This window comes from Simochromis diagramma, unplaced genomic scaffold, assembly GCF_900408965.1.
Source record: "Simochromis diagramma unplaced genomic scaffold, fSimDia1.1 OVJJ01000055.1, whole genome shotgun sequence".
NCBI classification, from domain to species: domain Eukaryota; kingdom Metazoa; phylum Chordata; class Actinopteri; order Cichliformes; family Cichlidae; genus Simochromis; species Simochromis diagramma.
In genome coordinates, this window is record NW_024387070.1 from 215,156 (window position 1) to 235,554 (window position 20,399).

Sequence of the window (20,399 nt, forward strand, 5' to 3'; positions counted from 1 at the left end):
CAAAATATGAGCTGAGTATGGGTGAGACTTATTTTAGTGGCACTAGGTCAACTGTAGCAGTGCACCTGGAGTCACCAATGATTCATTTGGCTTTGGTTGTAAGCTTAAATCGATATGAAGTATTACCCAAACTACAAGGTTCTCTTGTTCTGTATAATCTTTCACTTTCACTTAAGAAAAAGCAGTATTTGTCATTAACATCTGCAAAGTACAAAAATGCTTTTAAATGTAATATGAAATGAAGGTTAATGATGATTGTTTTACTTTTACTTATATCCGGAGATGTGAAACCAAATCCTGGACCTGAGTTAAAAAGTGTCCAGACCCCTGCCGACTTTAAATCTCAGCCAGGGTTAAAATGTATTCATCTAAACGTACGCAGTTTATTACATAAGATGGACTTGGTCAGAATTTGGGCGAAATCGACAAACGCGGATATTGTGATTATCTCCAAAACTTGGTTGTCCAAATCTATTACAGATGACGACATCAACATAATGGGATACAATCTTTATCGTACAGATAGGCCTAGGAAAGGTGGAGGCGTAGCAATTTATGTTAAATCAAGATATGAAGTATCTATTGCTTTATCTGAATCTATTCCTAAACAAATGGAATTCTTGGCTTTGAATATTAAAATAGTAAAGTCTCTCTCTATAACAGTTGTTGGATGCTATAGGCCTCCGTCTGCTGTAAGGGAAACTTTATTATCTTTAAAGCATCTTCTGTCCAAATTAAATTATAATGAACTTCTATTGGCTGGAGACTTGAACTGGGACTGGCTGAATATAGCTTCTGATTAATTTAAATCCTTCTGTGACTCTGTAAATCTTAGCCAGTTGGTCAACCTACCTACAAGGCCAAATATAAAGAGTCCTGACAAATCTACTTTGATTGACCTAATTCTAACAAATGTCCCTCATAAGTTCCTGTCTCTAGGCGTGTTCTGTAATGATTTAAGCGATCATTGTGTAGTTGCTACTTGTAGGAACACTAAAATCCCTAAATGTAAACCGCGTATCATTTGTAAAAGAAATTTTAAAACATTTAATGAGCAAGCGTTTCATTATGACTTGTCCATGGTAAACTGGGAAAATTTGAGTCTGATACCAGACATCCATCTGGCTTGGGCTTATTTTAAAGAAATTTTTATGAAGATTTTAAATAAGCATGCACCTGCCAGAAAATTTAGGGTCAAGGGACGGGAGAACCCTTGGTTTTCATCGGAATTATCACAGTCCATCTATCAGCGCAATGTGGCATGGGCAAAAGCTAGGAAAAATGATTCCCTGACTGACTGGTTAGACTTTAGGAAATTAAGAAACAAATGCACGACACTTATCAAGAAGGCTAAGTCAGAATATTATTTATCTGTTACTACAGAAAACCTCAATAACCCTCAGAAATTTTGGAAAGTAATTAAGTCCTTATCTATAAATAAAATATCACAGGCTCTTCCAAAATTCATTTTAAAAGATTCTGTCCCAGTTTATGACAGAACTGAGGTCTTAAATAGCTTTAACAAGCACTTCGTAGCTACTGGTTTTTTATTTAACTCTGTTGGAGCAGCCCCCATGACTCCCTGTACAGAACCCCAAACATATTTTGGGGAGCTTTTTGATTTTTCTCCTTTTTCTGTCCAGGAAGTGCATAAAGCTCTTAAAGCCTTAGATCATAGGAAACCCCCAGGGCCAGACTTAATAGAGCCCTATTTTCTGAAAATAGCAGCTGATTACATTGCACAACCTCTTACGATCCTTTTTAATCTTTCAATCCAAAATAAAGAAATTCCACTTGTTTGGAAGTCTGCTTTTGTTACGCCAATATTAAAAGGAGGCGACCCGGCCATTCTGACTAATTACAGGCCAATATCAAACTTGTGTGTCTTGGCAAAAGTCCTTGAGTCTCTCGTCAGTGAGCAATTAAAAGAGTTCTTGTACTCTAATGAAGTTCTCTCAAAAATGCAATCTGGGTTTAGAAAACAGCATAGTGCTGTTACGGCTGCCACAAAAGTGATAAATGACATACTTGTTGCTCTGGATAAAAAACAGCACTGTGCTTCTCTCTTTATCGACCTGTCAAAAGCTTTCGACACTGTGGATCACGCCATTTTGAAGCATAGGCTTCTTTCTTTGGGGCTGTCTAGACATGCTGTCTCCTGGTTCACTAACTATTTGAGTGACAGGACTCAATGCATTAAATGTGAAAATCTGTGCTCAGAACTTTTGAATATTCACACTGGGGTGCCACAGGGTTCAATTTTAGGACCTCTGTTGTTCATCATGTATATAAATGATTTGGGACAAAATCTGTCAAATGCTAGTATGCATTTTTATGCTGATGACACAGTTATTTATTCCTTTGGCTCAAACCTTGAAAAGGCAATAGAATCTTTACAGAAAGCTTTTGATATGGTTCAGCACACACTTCTGGAGCTGAAATTGGTTCTTAATGCTGAAAAGACAAAACTAATGTTGTTTTCAAACATGAAGAGATTTCCTCAAACTGTCCCTTTGGTGTCCACTCTTGAGGGAAACCTCATAGAAGTGGTGCATACGTATAAATATCTTGGCTTTTTAATTGATGATTCTCTGACTTTTAAATCTCACATAGACAATCTTGTGAAAAAACTCAAACTAAAATTAAGATTTTTCTTTCGAAACAAATTTTGTTTTTCTTTTGAGACAAAGCGTCTTGTAAATGCCACATTTTTATCTGTTTTAGATTATGGTGATCTGCTGTACATGAATGCTTCCGCCCAGTGTCTTCATAAGATTGACTCAGTATATCATGCCTCTATACGGTTTATTACAAACTGTAGGGCTTTGACCCATTGTTGTGATCTGTATGCTCGAGTGGGATGGCCTTCGTTGTCCTCCAGGAGGTTTGATCACTGGTGCATCTTTATTTACAAGGCCCTGCTTGGACAAATGCCCACCTATATTTGCGATCTGCTCACATGGAGGAGTACTGTTTCTTATAGCCTGCGTTCAAGCGAACTACTTCTGCTCAATGTTCCATTTGCCAGAACTGAACTGGGAAAGAGGGCTTTTACTTATGCTGCCCCTTTTACATGGAACATGATGCAAAAAGACTGGAAGATAGCAGATCTTATTTCATTAAATGCTTTTAAGTCCAAATTGAGAGAGCCAGAGAAAAATGTTTTTTAAAATGTAATTGTTACTTATAACATGTATGTGACTTTGTGATTTTAACATGTTGTCGCCTCTTGGCCAGGACTCCCTTGAAAAAGAGGTTTTTAATCTCAATGGGACTTTTCCTGGTAAAATAAAGGTTAATAATAAAAGATCAGGTGAACAAGGAGGCCATGTCATTAGTTTTTCTTCTTTTATACCCTTTCCTGCCAGCCACGCTGTGGAGTACTTGGACGCGTGTGATAGAGCATTGTCCTGCATGAAAATCATGTTTTTCTTGAAGGATGCAGACTTCTTCCTGTACCACTGCTTGAAGAAGGTGTCTTCCAGAAACTGGCAGTAGGACTGGGAATTGAGCTTGACTCCATCCTCAACCCGAAAAGGCCCCACAAGCTCATCTTTGATGATAACAGCCCAAACCAGTACTCCACCTCCACCTTGCTGGCGTCTGAGTCGGACTGGAGCTCTCTGCCCTTTACCAATCCAGCCACGGGCCCATCCATCTGGCCCATCAAGACTCACCCTCATTTCATCAGTCCATAAAACCTTAGAAAAACCAGTCTTGAGATATTTCTTGGCCCAGTCTTAACGTTTCAGCTTGTGTGTCTTGTTCAGTGGTGGTCGTCTTTCAGCCTTTCTTACCTTGGCCATGTCTCTGAGTATTGCACACCTTGTGCTTTTGGGCACTCCAGTGATGTTGCAGCTCTGAAATATGGCCAAACTGGTGGCAAGTGGCATCTTGGCAGCTGCACGCTTGACTTTTCTCAGTTCATGGGCAGTTATTTTGCGCCTTGGTTTTTCCACACGCTTCTTGCGACCCTGTTGACTATTTTGAATGAAACGCTTGATTGTTCGGTGATCACGCTTCAGAAGCTTTTCAATTTTGAGACTGCTGCATCCCTCTGCAAGATATCTCACTATTTTTGACTTTTCTGAGCCTGTCAAGTCCTTCTTTTGACCCATTTTGCCAAAGGAAAGGAAGTTGCCTAATAATTATGCACACCTGATATAGGGTGTTGATGTCATTAGACCACACCCCTTCTCATTACAGCAATGCACATCACCTAATATGCTTAATTGGTAGTAGGCTTTCGAGCCTATATAGCTTGGAGTAAGACAACATGCATGAAGAGGATGATGTGGACAAAATACTCATTTGCCTAATAATTCTGCACTCCCTGTATTATGCTGGTCTCTGCCTACCATCCCCCACTACGACGCTCCAAACCACACTAAAAACCATCACTTTGTGCCCCAGTGACGGTGACTCTGCACAGAGTGGGGCCACTTGCCCCTCCCTTCCTTACCTCCCCATCTCCGGCTGCCTCCCTCTTCCCGCTCCACCACAATCACCCACACATGCAGGGCCTTTGGGTAAAGGTGTGTCACCAGGGGTCAGGGGAGGCATCCCCCCCTGTCCCCTTCTGGCCGCCTGTGCTTTAATTTTATCTCACAACTTAGACATTCACATTACTCACACTCTCATAACACATACATATAGGACCTTGGGGGCGGGCACGCTACACGGCATCCAGAAGACCAGCAGGGTGTACAACCTCACCCCTGGCGTCCTTGCCCACCTCTCTATCTGCCCCCCCCCGTTCTCTGTTGCCTGTTGGAGCGGGGGGGCTAGGAGGAGGAGTTGGCCGTCCGACTGGGGTCTGGAGTGTGGGGCCTCCCTGCTGCTGCGGAGTCGGGGCGGTCTGCTTCTCTCCACCCCAGGGAAAAGGGTAACACCACCTGGGTCTGGGTGCAGTTTCCCCCTCCAGGGGCAAAGGTACCTAGACCCGGGACTTAGAGTACGCTTGGGGAGTGTGATTGTGTGTACAGTGTCTCTCTGTGTCTGTCTCCACGCTGGGTGAGTGTTGAGTAATTGCATATGAGAGCATGAGGGTGGGAATGGATGTTTGTATCTGTGTGCCTGTATGTCTGTGTCCATATGTCAGGTTGGGTATCAGACGCCACCTCTCTGGGGACATCTCAGGCCCTCCAAGGTTTGGAGGCCTATCTCCCCCTACCACCACTCCCCTGCCAGTGGCAGACACCCTCAGACATCGGTGCGTTGGTGGTTCTTTGTGTCCGGGGATGGGCGTCCAGGTACACACCGGCTCACTCCTTGGTGGCTGCTTGTCGGGGCCTGGAGCCTGGGGCTCGCTATGGCCCCTTCGGGGGGGGTGCCCTCGGCCTGGGGCTCGGTCACTCTGGCACAGCTGGCTGCCGGCAGAGCTCACGGGCACGTCACTGCAACCCCCCCTGGCTTCTGCTCCGCGGCTGCTGAGTGACCCCTCATCTGGGACTCTCCTCAGCTCTTTCTGGGACAGTGGCGCGGCTGCCCCTCTGTTGGTCTTCCTTGGTCTCTTGTGTTCTGGGGGCCTCTGGATGTCTGGAGTCTTGATCTCCTGCATACCTGCTTCATGCCCTGGAGGACGAGGCTGTGGCCCCCCCACACCCTCTAGCAGATCATTACATGAAGGAACCTGTTAAATACAAGCCCGCTCACGCTCGCAGGTGTGCACACAGGTGCTCACACACACACAAACTACACCCTTTTTGGCTCCTACCTCAAAGCACACTGTGCGCTGTCAATCTTAAGTGCTGCACAATAATGTTTAATATTTAGTATTTACTGTTATATTCACATAGATCATCATGATGTTGTTTATTATGTTGCTCTCTTTTTTTGCTTGTTTTCTCTTTTTTCTTTCTCAACAGGTGATCCGGGTGATTGTATTTTTTGTCTGGGTTTTTTTTGTTGGTTTTTGTTTTTTGCCCTTTATCACCGTTCATCTTCCCCGCTGTTTTTCTTTCCGTCCTTCTTTCTCCCTTTTCTTTTCCCCAGTCAAGTCTGTCCCAAGTGTAGCAAGTGAAAATAAAATAAAATAAACAATAAAAAAAGGTGAATCAAATAGACCAACACGGCAAGGCTGGGATGGTCAATCTGGTAAAGTAAATCCGTTGGGCATCTTTCTTTGCCTTTAGACAATAATTCTGATGGCAAAAGAACCAAACGGGACAGGCGGGAAAGAAAACAAAGAAGAAGTCCATGCCCTGCTGAAAGCCGCCTTCAGGTCTGGTGACGCACAGGAACTCAGGAGGGCTAGAAGAGAAATGACTGCAGGCGTCACAAGAGCCAAAGCCACATACGCACAGGAGATAGACTGTTATTTTTCTTCCCAGGATCCACGCAGTATGTGGAGGGGTAAGTGCATCACTGACTACAAAACTAGGGATACATAATGCCCCAGGGATCCTTCTCTGCCTGAGGCTCTCGACCGGTTCTACGCCCGCTTTGAGGATCCTAACACGAGTGTGCTAAGTCCCCTCCTGTTCACACTGCTCACCCAACCATCCAGGCTGTCATATTGTAAGGTTTGCAGCTGTGGTTGGTTGCATCACCAACAATGATGAGACCGGCTACAGGAAGAAGGTAGAACACTTAGAGGACTGGTGCAGGAAAAACAATCTCTGCTTAAATGAAAAGAAGATGAAGGAGATGACTGTGGACTTGAGGAGGGGAAGACACACACACACACACCCCTGCACGTCGGAGGCTCTGCAGTCGAAGTAGTACCCAGCTACAAGTACCTGGGTATGTACCTAGATAGCAACCTCACCTGGAAAAACACTTCCAGCCTGATCAGGAAGGCTCACCAGAGGCTCTACTTCCTGAGGCGGCTGAGATGTGCGGGACTTGAGAGCTCAGTCCTCATCTCCTTTTACAGATGTGCGGTGGAGAATGTTCTGTGCTCTGGCATCAACGTGTGGCACAGAAACTGCACTGAGGCAGAGAGGAAAGCTCTACACAGGGTGGACAGCCTTCGTCGCGTCGCTGTGACGTAATCGGACTACAAATGTGTCCTCAGGAGGATGCAGCCCGTGAATTTGGACACAACCTATGTGTTAACAGACCTCTCTGCACTGAATCATACCAGTTATTAATCTCTGTCTCTCTTCCACAGCATGTCTTTATCCTGTCTTCCTTCTCTCACCCCAACCGGTCGCAGCAGATGGCCCCGCCCCTCCCTGAGCCTGGTTCTGCTGGAGGTTTCTTCCTGTTAAAAGTTTTTCCTTCCCACTGTCGCCAAATTGGGGTCATATGATTGTTGGGTTTTTCTCTGTATGTATTATTGTGGGGTCTACCTTACAATATAAAGCGCCTTGAGGCGACTGTTGTTGTGATTTGGGGCTGTATAAATATAGCTGAATTGAATTTTGTCAGGAAGCTGAGAACCCAGTTGCAGGTTGCAGTGTCCACACCTGGAAGCATCAGTGTCTCCACCAGCTGGTGTGGGATGATTGTGTTAAAAGTGGTTGAAGTCAGTGACTCTGGTGTTTTCCTCTCCAGGTGTGACAGCATAAGGTGGTGGGTGGTGGAGATGGATAGACTGGTTCTGTATGCAAATTGAAGGGTATCCGGGTTTATTGGGAGAATGTCCTTGATCCATCCATCCATCCATCTTCATCCGCTTTGTCCGGGGCCGGGTCGCGGGGGCAGCAGCCTAAGCAAAGAGGCCCAGACCTCCCTCTCCCCAGCCACCTCCTCCAGCTTATCCGGGGGAACACCAAGGCGTTCCCAGGCCAGCCGAGAGATATAATCTCTCCAGCGTGTCCTGGGTCTGCCCCGGGGCCTCCTCCCGGTGGGACATGCCTGGAACACCTCACCCAGGAGGCGCCCAGGGGGCATCCTTGTCAGATGCCCGAACCACCTCAGCTGGCTCTTTTCGATGTGGAGCAGCAGCTGCTCTACTCTGAGCCCCTCCCGGATGGCCGAACTTCTCACCCTATCTCTAAGGGAGAGGCCAACCACCCTTCGGAGGAAGCTCATTTCTGCCGCTTGTATCCGCGATCTCGTTCTTTCGGTCACTACCCACAGCTCGTGGCCATAGGTGAGGGTAGGGACGTAGATCGACCGGTAAATTGAGAGCTTCGCTTTTACACTCAGCTCCCTCTTCACCACGACGGACCGGTGCAGCGTCCGCATTACTGCAGCTGCAGCCCCAATCCGTCTGTCGATCTCCGGCTCCCTTCTCCCATCACTCGCGAACAAGACCCCGAGATACTTGAACTCCTTGATGTGCTTCAAAAACAGCTGCTCAAAGCATTTACTCACAATTGGTTTGAGGGCCACAGGCCTAAAGTTATTTAAGCAGTTAAGTTATTGATTACATACATCAAGAAGACTGCAGAGTCCTGGCCTGACGAGGTGGCTCTTCTATGTTGTGCCATCCGCTTCACCAGAGGTTGTTTGGTTTCCCCGATTTATAAATCCTGGCAATCCTCCTGCACTTAACAGCATACACTATGTTACTCTGTTTGTGTCGGGGGACCCGATCCTTGGGGTGGACCAATTTCTGGCGCAACATGTTTTAGGGTTTGAAAGCCCCAGAGAACCGGTGTTTAGGAAAAATGCGCCTCAACTGTACTGATACTCCTGACACGTACGTGATCACTACAGGTTTTCTGTTAGGCAGCGGTTGTCCTTCTCTCCTGGATCAGCTGGAGCTTTCTTTTGGCGCCTTCCCAGCTTTGACAAAAGTCCAGCTGGGATAACCACATTTACTCAGGGCCTTCTTGATGTTCTTCTGCCTCCCTGGCCGCTGTGTCTGTGGGGATGGTGTTCGCTCTGTGTTGTAGCGTCCTGATGACGAAATGAAATTGAAAAATTGAATTGGAGGCCCTTAACTGAAGAGCTTATTTGCAGACTTTCAGGAGTAATCCTTTATACAGCGCCAAATCACAACAACAGTCGCCTCAAGGCGCTTTATCTTGTAATGTAGACCTACAATAATACATAAAGAGAAGATAAACAGAATCAACTTTTATGGATTTCCTTACCTGGATGATTGAGCACGCATTTCAACAGTTCATATAAAATTTTAGTTGAATTGAAAATCTGCACTTCAGTCATAGATTGATGTAACACCCACTGTGGTGCTGCACAGAAGCACTTCTGGACCCAGAGCATCTATGCCAGTGAAAATACAATCTCATACCACTGTCTCCTCCAAACCCTTCAGGTCTTCTTTGGCTTGTTCTCTCTTCTCGTTCACAAACCTGAAGACACAAGCAGAGTTTAGCATGCCCCACCTGAACTCCGTTTACACCCACTGCCTGTTAATGTGAGTTCACTGATTGGTCAGAGAAACGGTAGGTGGAAGCAAAAGGAGGCGACATGATACAATGATGTCATCTGAGCGCCGCAGGAGTTTAAATGAGAAAAATAGCATGATAAATAAATATATGGTTTCTGTCTGACACACTTAGACGTCACAGATTATATCGTGAACTGAATGTGGACACAACCATGTCTGATGGCGCTAAAACCTCAATCACGATGTTTGAGGCGACTGCAAGAACAGAGGGACAAACGTACATGAGCTTTTGAAGCTTATGGTCTTTGTTCTGATCCTCTGCTCTCAGTTTGTCCAAGTCAGACTGAAGCTTCCTGTTTTCCAGCTGCAGAGCCTGATTCACGCTGAAAGAAACAAAGAAGCTGGAAACAGCCGGCTCGACGCTCTGACAAAACACATGCTTGAAGCAAAAATCTGACCAATAACAAATCTCTTTAAAATGAACGATGTGACTGAACCCAGAACAGCTGAGAAGAGTCTGAGAGCAGCTCAATCACTCAGTAATATCAATAATCAATCAATAACTCACTCTTTGAGTCGGTCGACGTCTCTGTGTTTCTGATCGATCTCATCTCGGAGTCGACTCAGCTGTTTGTGATGAACCTCCCGGTGATTCTCCATCTGTTCCTCCAGCGTTCTCTATAGAACACACAGCGACATTTCCATAACCTCTATCACTGATTTGACAGACTGTTGATTGTTACTTTGCTCACAGTGACGTCACGCCATGTTTACCTTCATCTCCACAACATCCTTCAGCTGGCTCATGTGTTCTTTCTCTTTGTCCATCACTGTCAGCTCGTGCATTTGACCTGCTCACACACAAAAACAGAGTCTCTTATTGTTTCTACCTGTTCACCTGTGATGGATTTTTAAAAATACCTGTTAGCCAATCAGAGTTTACTGTTTCCTGTAACCATGGCAGTATTACCTTGAGCGCGGAGCTTGGCGACCTCCTCCATCAGAGCATCCTGACTCTCCTCCAGCTGCCTCTTCTTCTGCTCCACCTTCTGGAGGTCATCGGTGAGAGACCCCAGCTTTGCCCGGAGCTGCACAAGCAGACACACAAACAAACAGCACAGGTGAATTTATCATCACACCTGTTCAGACAGGCTGTGTGTATTGTGTGTGTCTCTGTCTCAGTTTGTATTTGTCTCACCTGCGACACGAGCAGCTGGCACGTGCTCAGCTCCTTCTCATTCGCCTTCATCTTGCAGGTGTTTTCTGTCAGGTTGACCTCCAACTGTTTGCTGCGGTTCACCAGAGATTTGACTTCAGACTTCATCTTACTGATGTAGAGTCGGGCAGAGGTGAACTCTTCCTCCATCACTCCACTCACTTCAGTCATCTGAAGAGACAGAATCAGAGTTTGTTTTCAGACACATGAAAAGTAGAAGTAGATGAGAAGAAGAACTAGTTTGAGGCTCACAGCTTTGAGCTCGGTGGTTCCGAGAACACTGCCGATCTCACTGAGGTCTCTGAGCAGCAAACTGACGATCTCCGCTGACCTCCTCTTATGATGAGAGCTGAGCTCCTGCAGGGAGGACAGCTCCCTCTGAACAACCTCCAGACTGACCTGGAAACACAGCAGGTTCATTACACATCCATCCATCCAAACATCCATCCATCCAAACATCAATCCATCCATCCTTCCAAAAATCCATCCATCCATCCAAAAATCCATCCATCCATCCAAACATCCAAAAATCCATCCATCCAAACATCCAAAAATCCATCCATCCATCCAAACATCCATCCAAAAATCCATCCATCCATCCAAACATCCATCCATCCATCCATCCATCCAAACATCCATCCATCCAAACATCCATCCATACATCCATGCATCCATCCATGCATCCATGCATGCATCCATCCATGCATCCATCCATCCCTTTGACTGTGGACTCACAGTTTTGTGAGCGAGCTCGTCGTTCAGCTGTTCATTGCAGCGGTTCTTATTCTCCACCTCCTGACTCTTGTGGTCGTAGTTGACAGCCAGCTCCTCCAGCGCCTGCAACACCTCTTTCACCTCCTCTTTAGCTGAATCGCTTTCCCTCTGCAGGCGGGACAGCTCCTCCTGCAGCCGCTCATAGTCCTGGCGGATAGATGCCAGCAGCTGGCGGAGAGCTATTGATTAATCCATCGATCAGTGGATAGTATGGAATGTAACACTCAGCTGAGACTCACCTCATCCTGGTCGATCAGCTGCTGTTTGAGTTTCTCAGACATCTGACTCTGCTGGTTGATCTCATCATCCTAAACATCAATCAGACAGAGTTTAATGATTTAAACATGTCTTCCAGCTAGTTACCACAGCAGGTGTTAAGAAGACTGACTGTACAAAACCAGACAAGATCTGGCCCATTCATGCAACTTGTGACAACAGATAATTTCACACACTATCCAGAAGACACTGTGTGCTTTCCGGGGTTACTGCACATGCTGGAATTTTGGCGTGGACTGTCCACTGATCCCTTGGCATTTTACTGTTACCTTGTTAAAATAAAACCCTATCATCTCATATTTCTCGATTTTTCTAAAATGGGCTTACTCATCAAATACTGAATTTTGGGTGTGTGGGATCCAAAGACAAATAATTATGACCACTATAACCTAGAAGTGGAGAGGATGTTTTGACCCGGCATAAATTATCCACTACAGAGGGACTCCGGGTTGCCTAGCAACACAATTATTGACATACATTTTGATGTAAAAGCTGCTTTAACATGACTAAGAGCAGAGGAATGGCAGCTGAACTAATCAGAGAATCCAGAGTGTTTAGAACTACCTGGAGAAAATAATGAATGAAATCCAGGTTAGAAAGGCAGAATCAGACTTTGACTGTTCTACTTTTACAGTAATTATTTATTGTTACTAAGTGTTTCTTACTTTTTTGTAGCAGCGGTGAAGCCAGTTTTAAAATGCAGATGCTCATTGCCTAAGGGAAGCATGTATAACGTAAACAGAATTGGTCCTAGCACTGAACCCTGTGGAACACCATAATTAACCTCAGTGTGTGAAGAGGACTCTCCATTTACATCAACTAACTGGAGACTATTAGATAGATATGATACAAACCACTGCAGCGCAGTACCTGTAATACCTACAGCATGTTCTAATCGCTCTAATAGGATATTATGGTCGACAGTATCGAACGCTGCACTGAGGTCTAGCAGGACAAGCACAGAGATGAGTCCACTGTCAGAGGCCACAAGAAGATCATTTGTAACCTTCACTAAAGATCCCAAAGGTTGATTGTGCTCATCCGGATGTTCTCAGTGGGAGAAACGTTGCATCATCACCCAGGTGGGCCTCTTCAGTCTCAGCTGACTGCAGGTTTCCAACCTTATAAATAGGACATTAGCACAATGACTGAAACTAGCACCACTGACTAACACTGGGTTGTGAGGTCAGTTTCTTTGATATGATGTTCATTACATCAAGAAGGCCCTGAGCAAATGTGGTTATCACAGCTGGGCATTTGTCAAAGCTGGGAAGACGTCTAAAGAAAGCTCCAGCTGATCCAGGAGAGGGACAACTGCTGACTAAGGGAAAACCTGTAGTGATCCCTTTTAAAAATCTTTTGTTCCGCAGTCAAAGCTGCCGTTATGAGACCTCCACAATCCTTTAAAACAGGGGTCCCCAATCCCAGTCCACGAGGGCCGGTGTCCCTGCAGGTTTTAGATGTGTCCTTGATCCATCACAGCTGATTTAAATGGATAAATTACCTTCTCAACATGTCTTGAACTTCTCCAGAGGCCTGGTAATGAACTAATCATGCGATTCAGGTGTGTTGACCCAGGGTGAGATCTAAAACCTGTAGGGACACCGGCCCTCGTGGACTGGGATTGGGGACCCCTGCTTCAAAAGAAAAGCACTGCTGTCTTTGAGCTTTTAAATAGTTTGGCCTCACACAGGGTACAGGTGCGACTCACTTTGTCGTCCAGCTGCTGGTACAGGTCAGTGATGAGAGTCTCGTACTGCGACTTCTCCTCCACAGACAGGGTGACAGGGGGGGGAGCCAAGCTGTCAATCGCTGCTGCTGTCTCGCTGCTGCACTTCTTGTTTCTGTTGCCCAGCTGTTCCTCCACAGGTACAGACTCACCTGGAGGAGTCAAAATTACTGATAATAGAATCAAATCAGGATCCATGAATAAAACATTGGCCACATGCTCACATCACAAGAGACGGAGCTGCAGCTGAGAGTCTTATCAGTGAGCTGCCAACAGAAACTAAACAGGAGTTCAATCAGACGCAAAACGAAGGCTCAGACACAAACAGCTCCACTCTGACAAAATATTAAGAGACTCTCCATCATAAACTGTTCACAGTGACAGCTTTCCTAAACAAACTACTACCACATGTACAGTATAGCAGCCTCTAGTGGACAGGTGAATAGCTGCATGTAAAACGCTTCCTGGTACCATCACTGCCTTCTCTAAAACTAGTTTAAAGAGAACTGATCAAAGCGTGACACGGAAACCTTCAAACGGAAACCTTCAGAATAGGGCTGGGCCATATCATACCGTTCATGGTAATACCGGTATAATGTTAGGCAATGATAAGAAAATGAAATATCGCGATAGAATATGGTGATACGTGCATGCGCAGTGCCTTTGTTTTCATAAGCACATGGCAGAAAAAGCATGGCAGAGAATGAGAAGGGCGAAAGCGGATCGTTGATCAGATGAACCAGAACTGGTTTGTAAAAATGCTGCAACTTCAGTGGTGTGGAACTGGTTTAGCTTTCGTTTGTCAGACACACAACAAAGCACAGTTTTTGTTAGAGCGTGCTAGCGGGCCGTCGTTATTACCGTGTTTTTCGGAAAATAAGTCGCACTTAAAATCCTTTAATTTTCTCAAAAAAATCTACAGTGCGCCTTATGTATGAATTCTGGTTGTGCTTACTGACCTCGAACCGATTCTATGTACACGGCGCTCAGAAATCTGTCAAAAATGTTTTAATATGACTTTGGAAAGCTACGAAGCCGCACCGCTTGATGGATTGTCGGAGCATTACGGCATCGTAGTCAGGAGCCACGGGTGTAATACGTACCGTGCTTCAACATAATGTTACCGTATTGTGTGTGTATAACCTCTTTTTAAGTGTTGTGGATATTATACATGGTTATGCTGAGGATATGTCGGCCAGTTTCCACTGGAAATGCCTTTTGGTTAGACTGTCAGCGGGGAATTTGCATAATTTTTTGCACTAATAAAGTTGTGGAGTTGTAAAGTATTTTTTCTCACGTCAGTTATATCGTTATCACAAATTTTCAAATGTATATCATGATAAATATTTTTGGACACATTGCTCTGTCCTACTTCAGAGTCCTGAAGTGAAACCTTTACAGTCTAAAGTAACACAAAGATGGAGGCAGACGTTTACCTTCCAGGAGGAAGAAAAAGCTTTTAAAATTTCTTTTGGAACAAAGCTGGTAAATGTTAAAGGATGAGTGTTTTTTTTATCATTAAAGCTCATTTAGGAAAAGCTGCCAGAATATATGACCAGAGGCTGTCACGTGGGGAGACTTGCTGATAGGAGTAGTTTGATGTCAGAGGGTTGAGTCCAGCAAAAATCATGATCTTTCTCTAACCGAATTCTTTTGGTACCAGAACCAAATGTGAAAAAAATTAAAGTGCAGAATGCGTTCGTCCCACCACCAAATGACCTGCCTTCCAAAACACGTGACAGATTTAAGATGACGTAGCAGCAAGATGCAGCCTCACTCCACCTTTGTGGAAACTGTGGACTTTAAAGCACATACATCGTTTACAGCCGTTTCCTGGATAGTCACATTTAGTGCAGGAAGAAAACTGAAAAAAAAAAACAAAAAAAACCCCAAACATGATGCCCCCTTTGCTGTTGGTGGAAAATGCACCACATCAACCAATCAGATTATTTGACAACATGGGCATTCAGTAGCTCTGAGTAAAAAGTTGTGGGAGTGCCAGTGGTGAGAGAGAGCAATATCAATCGTGGGTTTTGAGCTGTCTGGAGTGTGCAGGCAGATTGAAGTATAAATGCCGTCTCCAGGTGAAAACCTGAAGTAACATCTTTTTTCACCTTTCCTCCAGCGTTTCAGCTCATTCTCCAGTTTCTGGATCATGATGTTCAGACTCCTGTTCTTCTCTTTCTCCTTCTCATACTTCTTCTTCCACTCCTCGGCGGTCAGCTCCAGGTTCACAGACACTGTGTTCTTTATGGTTTTAGCTCTGAAACAACAGGACGCGGAATGAAGAAACACTCAGATCTGTGGAGGACGTACTTCGACCACCGTACTCTGCTTTTTCCTCTGATCAGGTGACTTGCCGTACCTCTGTCCAAACATGAGCGTGGACTTGGTTTCAGCCTCGTTGTAAACAGACGGCGAGCAGCAGATGATGATGGTAGTTCGACAGTTTCCACCCAGAGAGTCCTGAAGGATCCGGGTCATCTTACTGTCTCTGTATGGAACGTGGGTTTTCTAGAGACACACGAGACACGTGACAATCACTTCACCTGAAAATCAGGTGAGCTGTGATGTTTCTGTCAAACAAATCAAGTTAAATCCAGAATATTTCAGGCGTACATGTCAGAGACCTGAAGATCGGAGACATGAAGACTCACCGTTCCTTCACTCAGGGCAGCGATGACGTTCCCCAGAGCAGACAGAGACTTGTTGATGTTTTTAGCCTCATCCAAAACGGCGCCCTCTGCTCCTGTTTTACTCACCTGGATGGCAGAAAGCACAATCCAAGTGTCAGCAAGCAGAAATTTACAGAGAACAGGTGCTCACTGACTGTGATGGAGCAGTGTGACCTTCTCGCTGCCTGCCAGGTCCACCAGGTAAAGTTTGCCTGATAGCTTCATCTCCGTCTCCACGTTCTCCTGTTTGATGTTGATCAGAAAAATGCTGTGACTGCGAGAGCTGTGCTCGTTCATGTCTGCATGAAGAAGAAACCCCATTCAGTAAACTGATCCGAGAACAAACACACGATGGTCGGGGCGGAAGTATCACACGTACAGGTGAAGACTTACTGGTCACAGCAACGTGTCTGTTTGCTTTTCCTTCATCGATAACGTCCATCACCTCCTCGGGACTGGAAACAAAGCGCTCCGTGCAGCCCTGACAATGAAACACACATCAGTAGAGTATCAGCAGCAGGACGCTGCAGACATGCGGTAAATATGGCTGTTTGGAGGCGGCGTGCACCCACAGCACACCTGTGAGACTCAGCAGACAAACAAAATTCTCCATAAACTGAACGAATATAATATATCAATTTAATATTAAAGTTTACTGTTCCACAGCTCCATAAAGGAGACGAGGAAACTTGAATGAATGTGATCGGTTGTGTTGCGTGTTTCCAGCGGTGACTCATCAGCAGATCAGAATCAAGCATAATGACAATTAAACATTTTCATCCAACTCCAATATCCAACTGTGACAAACATTGTTCTGCATACAGGGTCAAACGATGTGTCCAAACAACAGTCAGAGGTTCTGAAACGGGACCTTACTGGATTATTAAATACTGTAAACTCTCTGAATGCAGCTGTATTCATCAGTGGACCTGTACCGCCCGTCAGAGGAGAGATTCAGCAGGTTGTTTGCACTGTCAGCATGTACTGACTAGTGATGTGTCGGTCGCGAACGAAATGGCTCTTAGAGCCGGATGTTTGACGTGAACGACGCGAGCCGGCTCCTTATCGCGAGCCGTGGGGTTTTTCTTTTTCTTTCTCTCACCCTCTCTCTCGCAATTTTTTCCCGCTTCACTCGGCATGCGAGCCTTGTGCTTTGCGCTGGGCAGAGGGGGGAGGGGAGGTAGTTACACTGGCAGTAGCACAGGAACAGAGCGGGAGGGAGAGAGAGAGAAAGAGAGCCAGGGACAACAAGGTCACATTAGAAAGGTTTAGTAATCATCCACAACTATTTTCAGTTGCAGATGATAAAGGATTCAGAAAGTTTATTCATGCAGGCCCATATGACAGAGAATATGCATCTTCTTTTTGTTTTCATATTTTAATTTATATTTAATTGTGTTGTGGTTTGCAGTGTTTTGTGTTGTTTCACTTTAAATTTGTTTAAAAGGAAAAAGCTGAAAATTTAAATAGTTAAAAGTTGAACTGTGACTAGTTGGATTTTGTATTATATGATTTATTTATTACATTTTATGTGGAGTGAATAAATAAAAGTATATTTATGGTGGCCCCTACAGACAAAACACGTACAAACTCCAAAACACATAAAAACTCAGAAGCATGTACAAAAGACAACAGAAGTGCTCCAGGATGCTAGGGCGCAGTGTTGAGCTTTTGTTACCTAGTGGCTACACAAGCCAGCAAGTACCAACGACCGGATTTGGTGTGTGGTAGTAATAGGTAAATTAACTTCTTTTTTTTTTAAATTATTTGAATATATATGAGTGCTTGTGTATAAATACACAAACAATACACATATGCTTTCAATTGTGTAATTTAAGTGATCTAGTAGCTGTTTTGGAAGTTCAGTTCATGCTAGAAATGTGTTTTGGAGTTTGTACGTGTTTTGTCTCTAGGGGCCACCACATATATTTATATATAAACATATATAACTAAAACCACTTTTTTTACATTAGTAATTCCTTTTGTGCATAATTTTATATTATTGTTAATAATAAATTAATTAAAGCAACAAAACAACCTGAAGAGCCGGATTGGAGCTGAAAGAGCCGCATCTTTTTAATGAGCCGAGCCGAAAGAGCCGGTTCTCTAAAAAGAGCCGGAAATCCCATCACTAGTACTGACCACTCAGTGCATTTTATCAACAATTTTAATATTTTTGGGGAACACAAGCATCTGTTTAAAGCAAATGGATTTAATTTTAACAAGTCAGGGGTGAAACTGTTCACCTCCAACTTGTTTTATTCCATACGTCATCCATCTGTGCTTGATGCCAAGGCTGAGATAAACGAGGAGTTATCTCATAAAGAGGAACAAACAGTACTCCAAGAACAGACAAAGCCCAGCAGAAACCTTGAGGAGGAGCTCCATTTGCCCCCACCTGGGAAGAGCCTCAGAAAGGAGAGACGTCTGAGGCAAGAAGAGGGGTCCCTATTTGCCTCCAACTCTCTCAACAACACCAACGACCAGGACCAGGGACCACGACCTTCCCCAGTCCCCCAAACCCCTGACAGGTCATCACCCTCCTCCCCCTCCCTTTCTCCCTCCTCCCCACACCTGAAATTCACTGAGGAGATGATGGAGCGGGTCAATGCTGGGGTCAGATCTACCCCCCCGGCCCAATCCCTTTTTGTCCCCACAAACCCCCAACCAGAACAGCCAAAGGTTCGCCATCGAGCCCCACCCCCAACAGAGCAATCGAAGTTACATTGCCCAGCCTCGCCCCCCTTAGTTCCTCCTTACCACCTTCATGCTCTGTCTCCGCAGTCGGATGTGTGATGTGTGGAGGGTCCGGGCTGCGAGGATTATGGCAGTGGTGACTTTTCCCAGGAGAAGCTGGGACCCTGTTTACTAGAAGGTTTTAAAATTTCTGTACTTTTAGGTGACAGGAGACATGTGGCCTGGTCAAAACACAGAGAGCTGCACTCTAAAAGATCTTTAAACATAGTAAACATAGCTTGTGTGCCACAGACTGCTCCCAAACATGAGGGGGCAAATAATACCTCTAAAACACTTAAGTTGGCTTTATTAAACGTTAGATCTTTAGCTGGGAAAACATTTTTAATTAATGATTTAATCACTGAGCGCAGCCTTGATTTTATGTTTTTAACTGAAACTTGGTTGGACAAGGAAAGGATGGCGAGCCAATGAACGGCTAGGAGCAGGACTCATTCTGCAATTGAAGCTTCCACTGGTTGGGTAGGAAGCTGTCAAAGACGACGCTCTGTCCCCATTTTCCAAATACACTGATTTCCGCAATCATACACACTATTCCCCTCATTTATGGACAATAGCGCTTGGACATCTCTCATGGACATTCAGATAAAACTCATGGACTTCAGTGTGGATCAGTGGATTTGATATTAACATGTGTTGTTTATGGGGGAACTGTTTTTTTGAGAATCTGTATTGCTTGGTATAAGCCAGAAGAATCTGCTTAGTTGTCTTTGTGCACCCCCACTGGGTTTTTGATTAATTGGATAGCTGCAGCAGGAGTGATTATTTACGTTTTCCTTTTCTTGTTATTTTTCTTTGGGGTTTGGTTAAATACATGGTACCTGCAAAACATTCTTGTGTTGTGTGTATTTATTAATTACTGCCCATCAGCTCCAGTAGCATTCCTAAATCTTCTGATTAATAATAACCATAATATTTCACTCAATACCTAGCCTGTATTAATTCATTAGCGCTTCATCAGTGTTACATTTCTTGGCGAGCCAGCCAGGAGCTGATTTGGTTAGTAATTAATATATATTCAAACTCACCAATTTATTTTTCCCCATAATGGAAGTTTTTGAGACACTTGCCATTAAGATCCCAAATGCGGTTTTAGTTGACGGAGTAACTGAGCACTCGGTTGATGAAGTTATACATTTCCTTGAACAGTATGGTGACATAGCCCGCAAGGTTACTATAGATTCACCAGAATCTGAATTTAATAACATGCTTGTCGCTGAGTACGCTTCGGGTTTATCTTTAACGCGGTTGTCTCAGTTGCTACCGCACACATCTATTTCAGATTCAGGTGACAAACTCCACACTGAAAGTCTATCTGAAATTTATGCATCAAAAGTTAGTGGTTCCAAGACAAATACTTACTTGGCAGACTTAAAAAGAATAGCCAAATTATCTGGGAGGGATTATGCAGAAGTCCTCAGTGAGGGGATGACCCAGATACGCCGGTCCCTTGCAGAGCTCAACCCAGAGACTCCAGTGGTTGCAAAACCAGAACTAGAAATTCAAAACCTCCCGATTCAGTCTTTCCTCCTTCGCTACCAGCCTCTCTTCCACCTAAGTCCCCTTCTGTTGCCAGTGGTGCTGAAGCGCAAGGCGGAGAGAGACATTCTGCCTCCATTCCAGCGGCTGATCTCAACCCTCCTGAAGTACAACGCTATGTTGTGGAACACGTTGTTCGGAGTGGGGACCGCTCGCTGCATGCATTCCATCGACTGAGAGCGTTTTCTG

The 20,399-nt window shown here is 44.8% G+C and overlaps 1 protein-coding gene across 1 annotated transcript in view; it reads right to left on the reverse strand.

Annotated features, from left to right (window-relative positions):
* LOC120742178 (kinesin heavy chain-like) overlaps positions 1-20,399 on the reverse strand; it is a 77,511-nt gene that overhangs the window by 22,369 nt on the left and 34,743 nt on the right. Inside the window, exons 7-21 of the mRNA XM_040045321.1 lie at positions 16,311-16,398; positions 16,092-16,216; positions 15,900-16,004; positions 15,608-15,756; positions 15,357-15,505; positions 13,225-13,394; positions 11,477-11,545; positions 11,199-11,405; positions 10,716-10,862; positions 10,446-10,634; positions 10,218-10,335; positions 10,022-10,098; positions 9,816-9,925; positions 9,529-9,630; positions 9,149-9,209 (exon numbers count right to left, since the gene is read on the reverse strand). Of these exons, the coding sequence (XP_039901255.1) occupies positions 9,149-9,209; positions 9,529-9,630; positions 9,816-9,925; positions 10,022-10,098; positions 10,218-10,335; positions 10,446-10,634; positions 10,716-10,862; positions 11,199-11,405; positions 11,477-11,545; positions 13,225-13,394; positions 15,357-15,505; positions 15,608-15,756; positions 15,900-16,004; positions 16,092-16,216; positions 16,311-16,398 (1,866 nt within the window). The remainder of the gene's footprint in view (positions 1-9,148; positions 9,210-9,528; positions 9,631-9,815; positions 9,926-10,021; positions 10,099-10,217; positions 10,336-10,445; positions 10,635-10,715; positions 10,863-11,198; positions 11,406-11,476; positions 11,546-13,224; positions 13,395-15,356; positions 15,506-15,607; positions 15,757-15,899; positions 16,005-16,091; positions 16,217-16,310; positions 16,399-20,399) is intronic.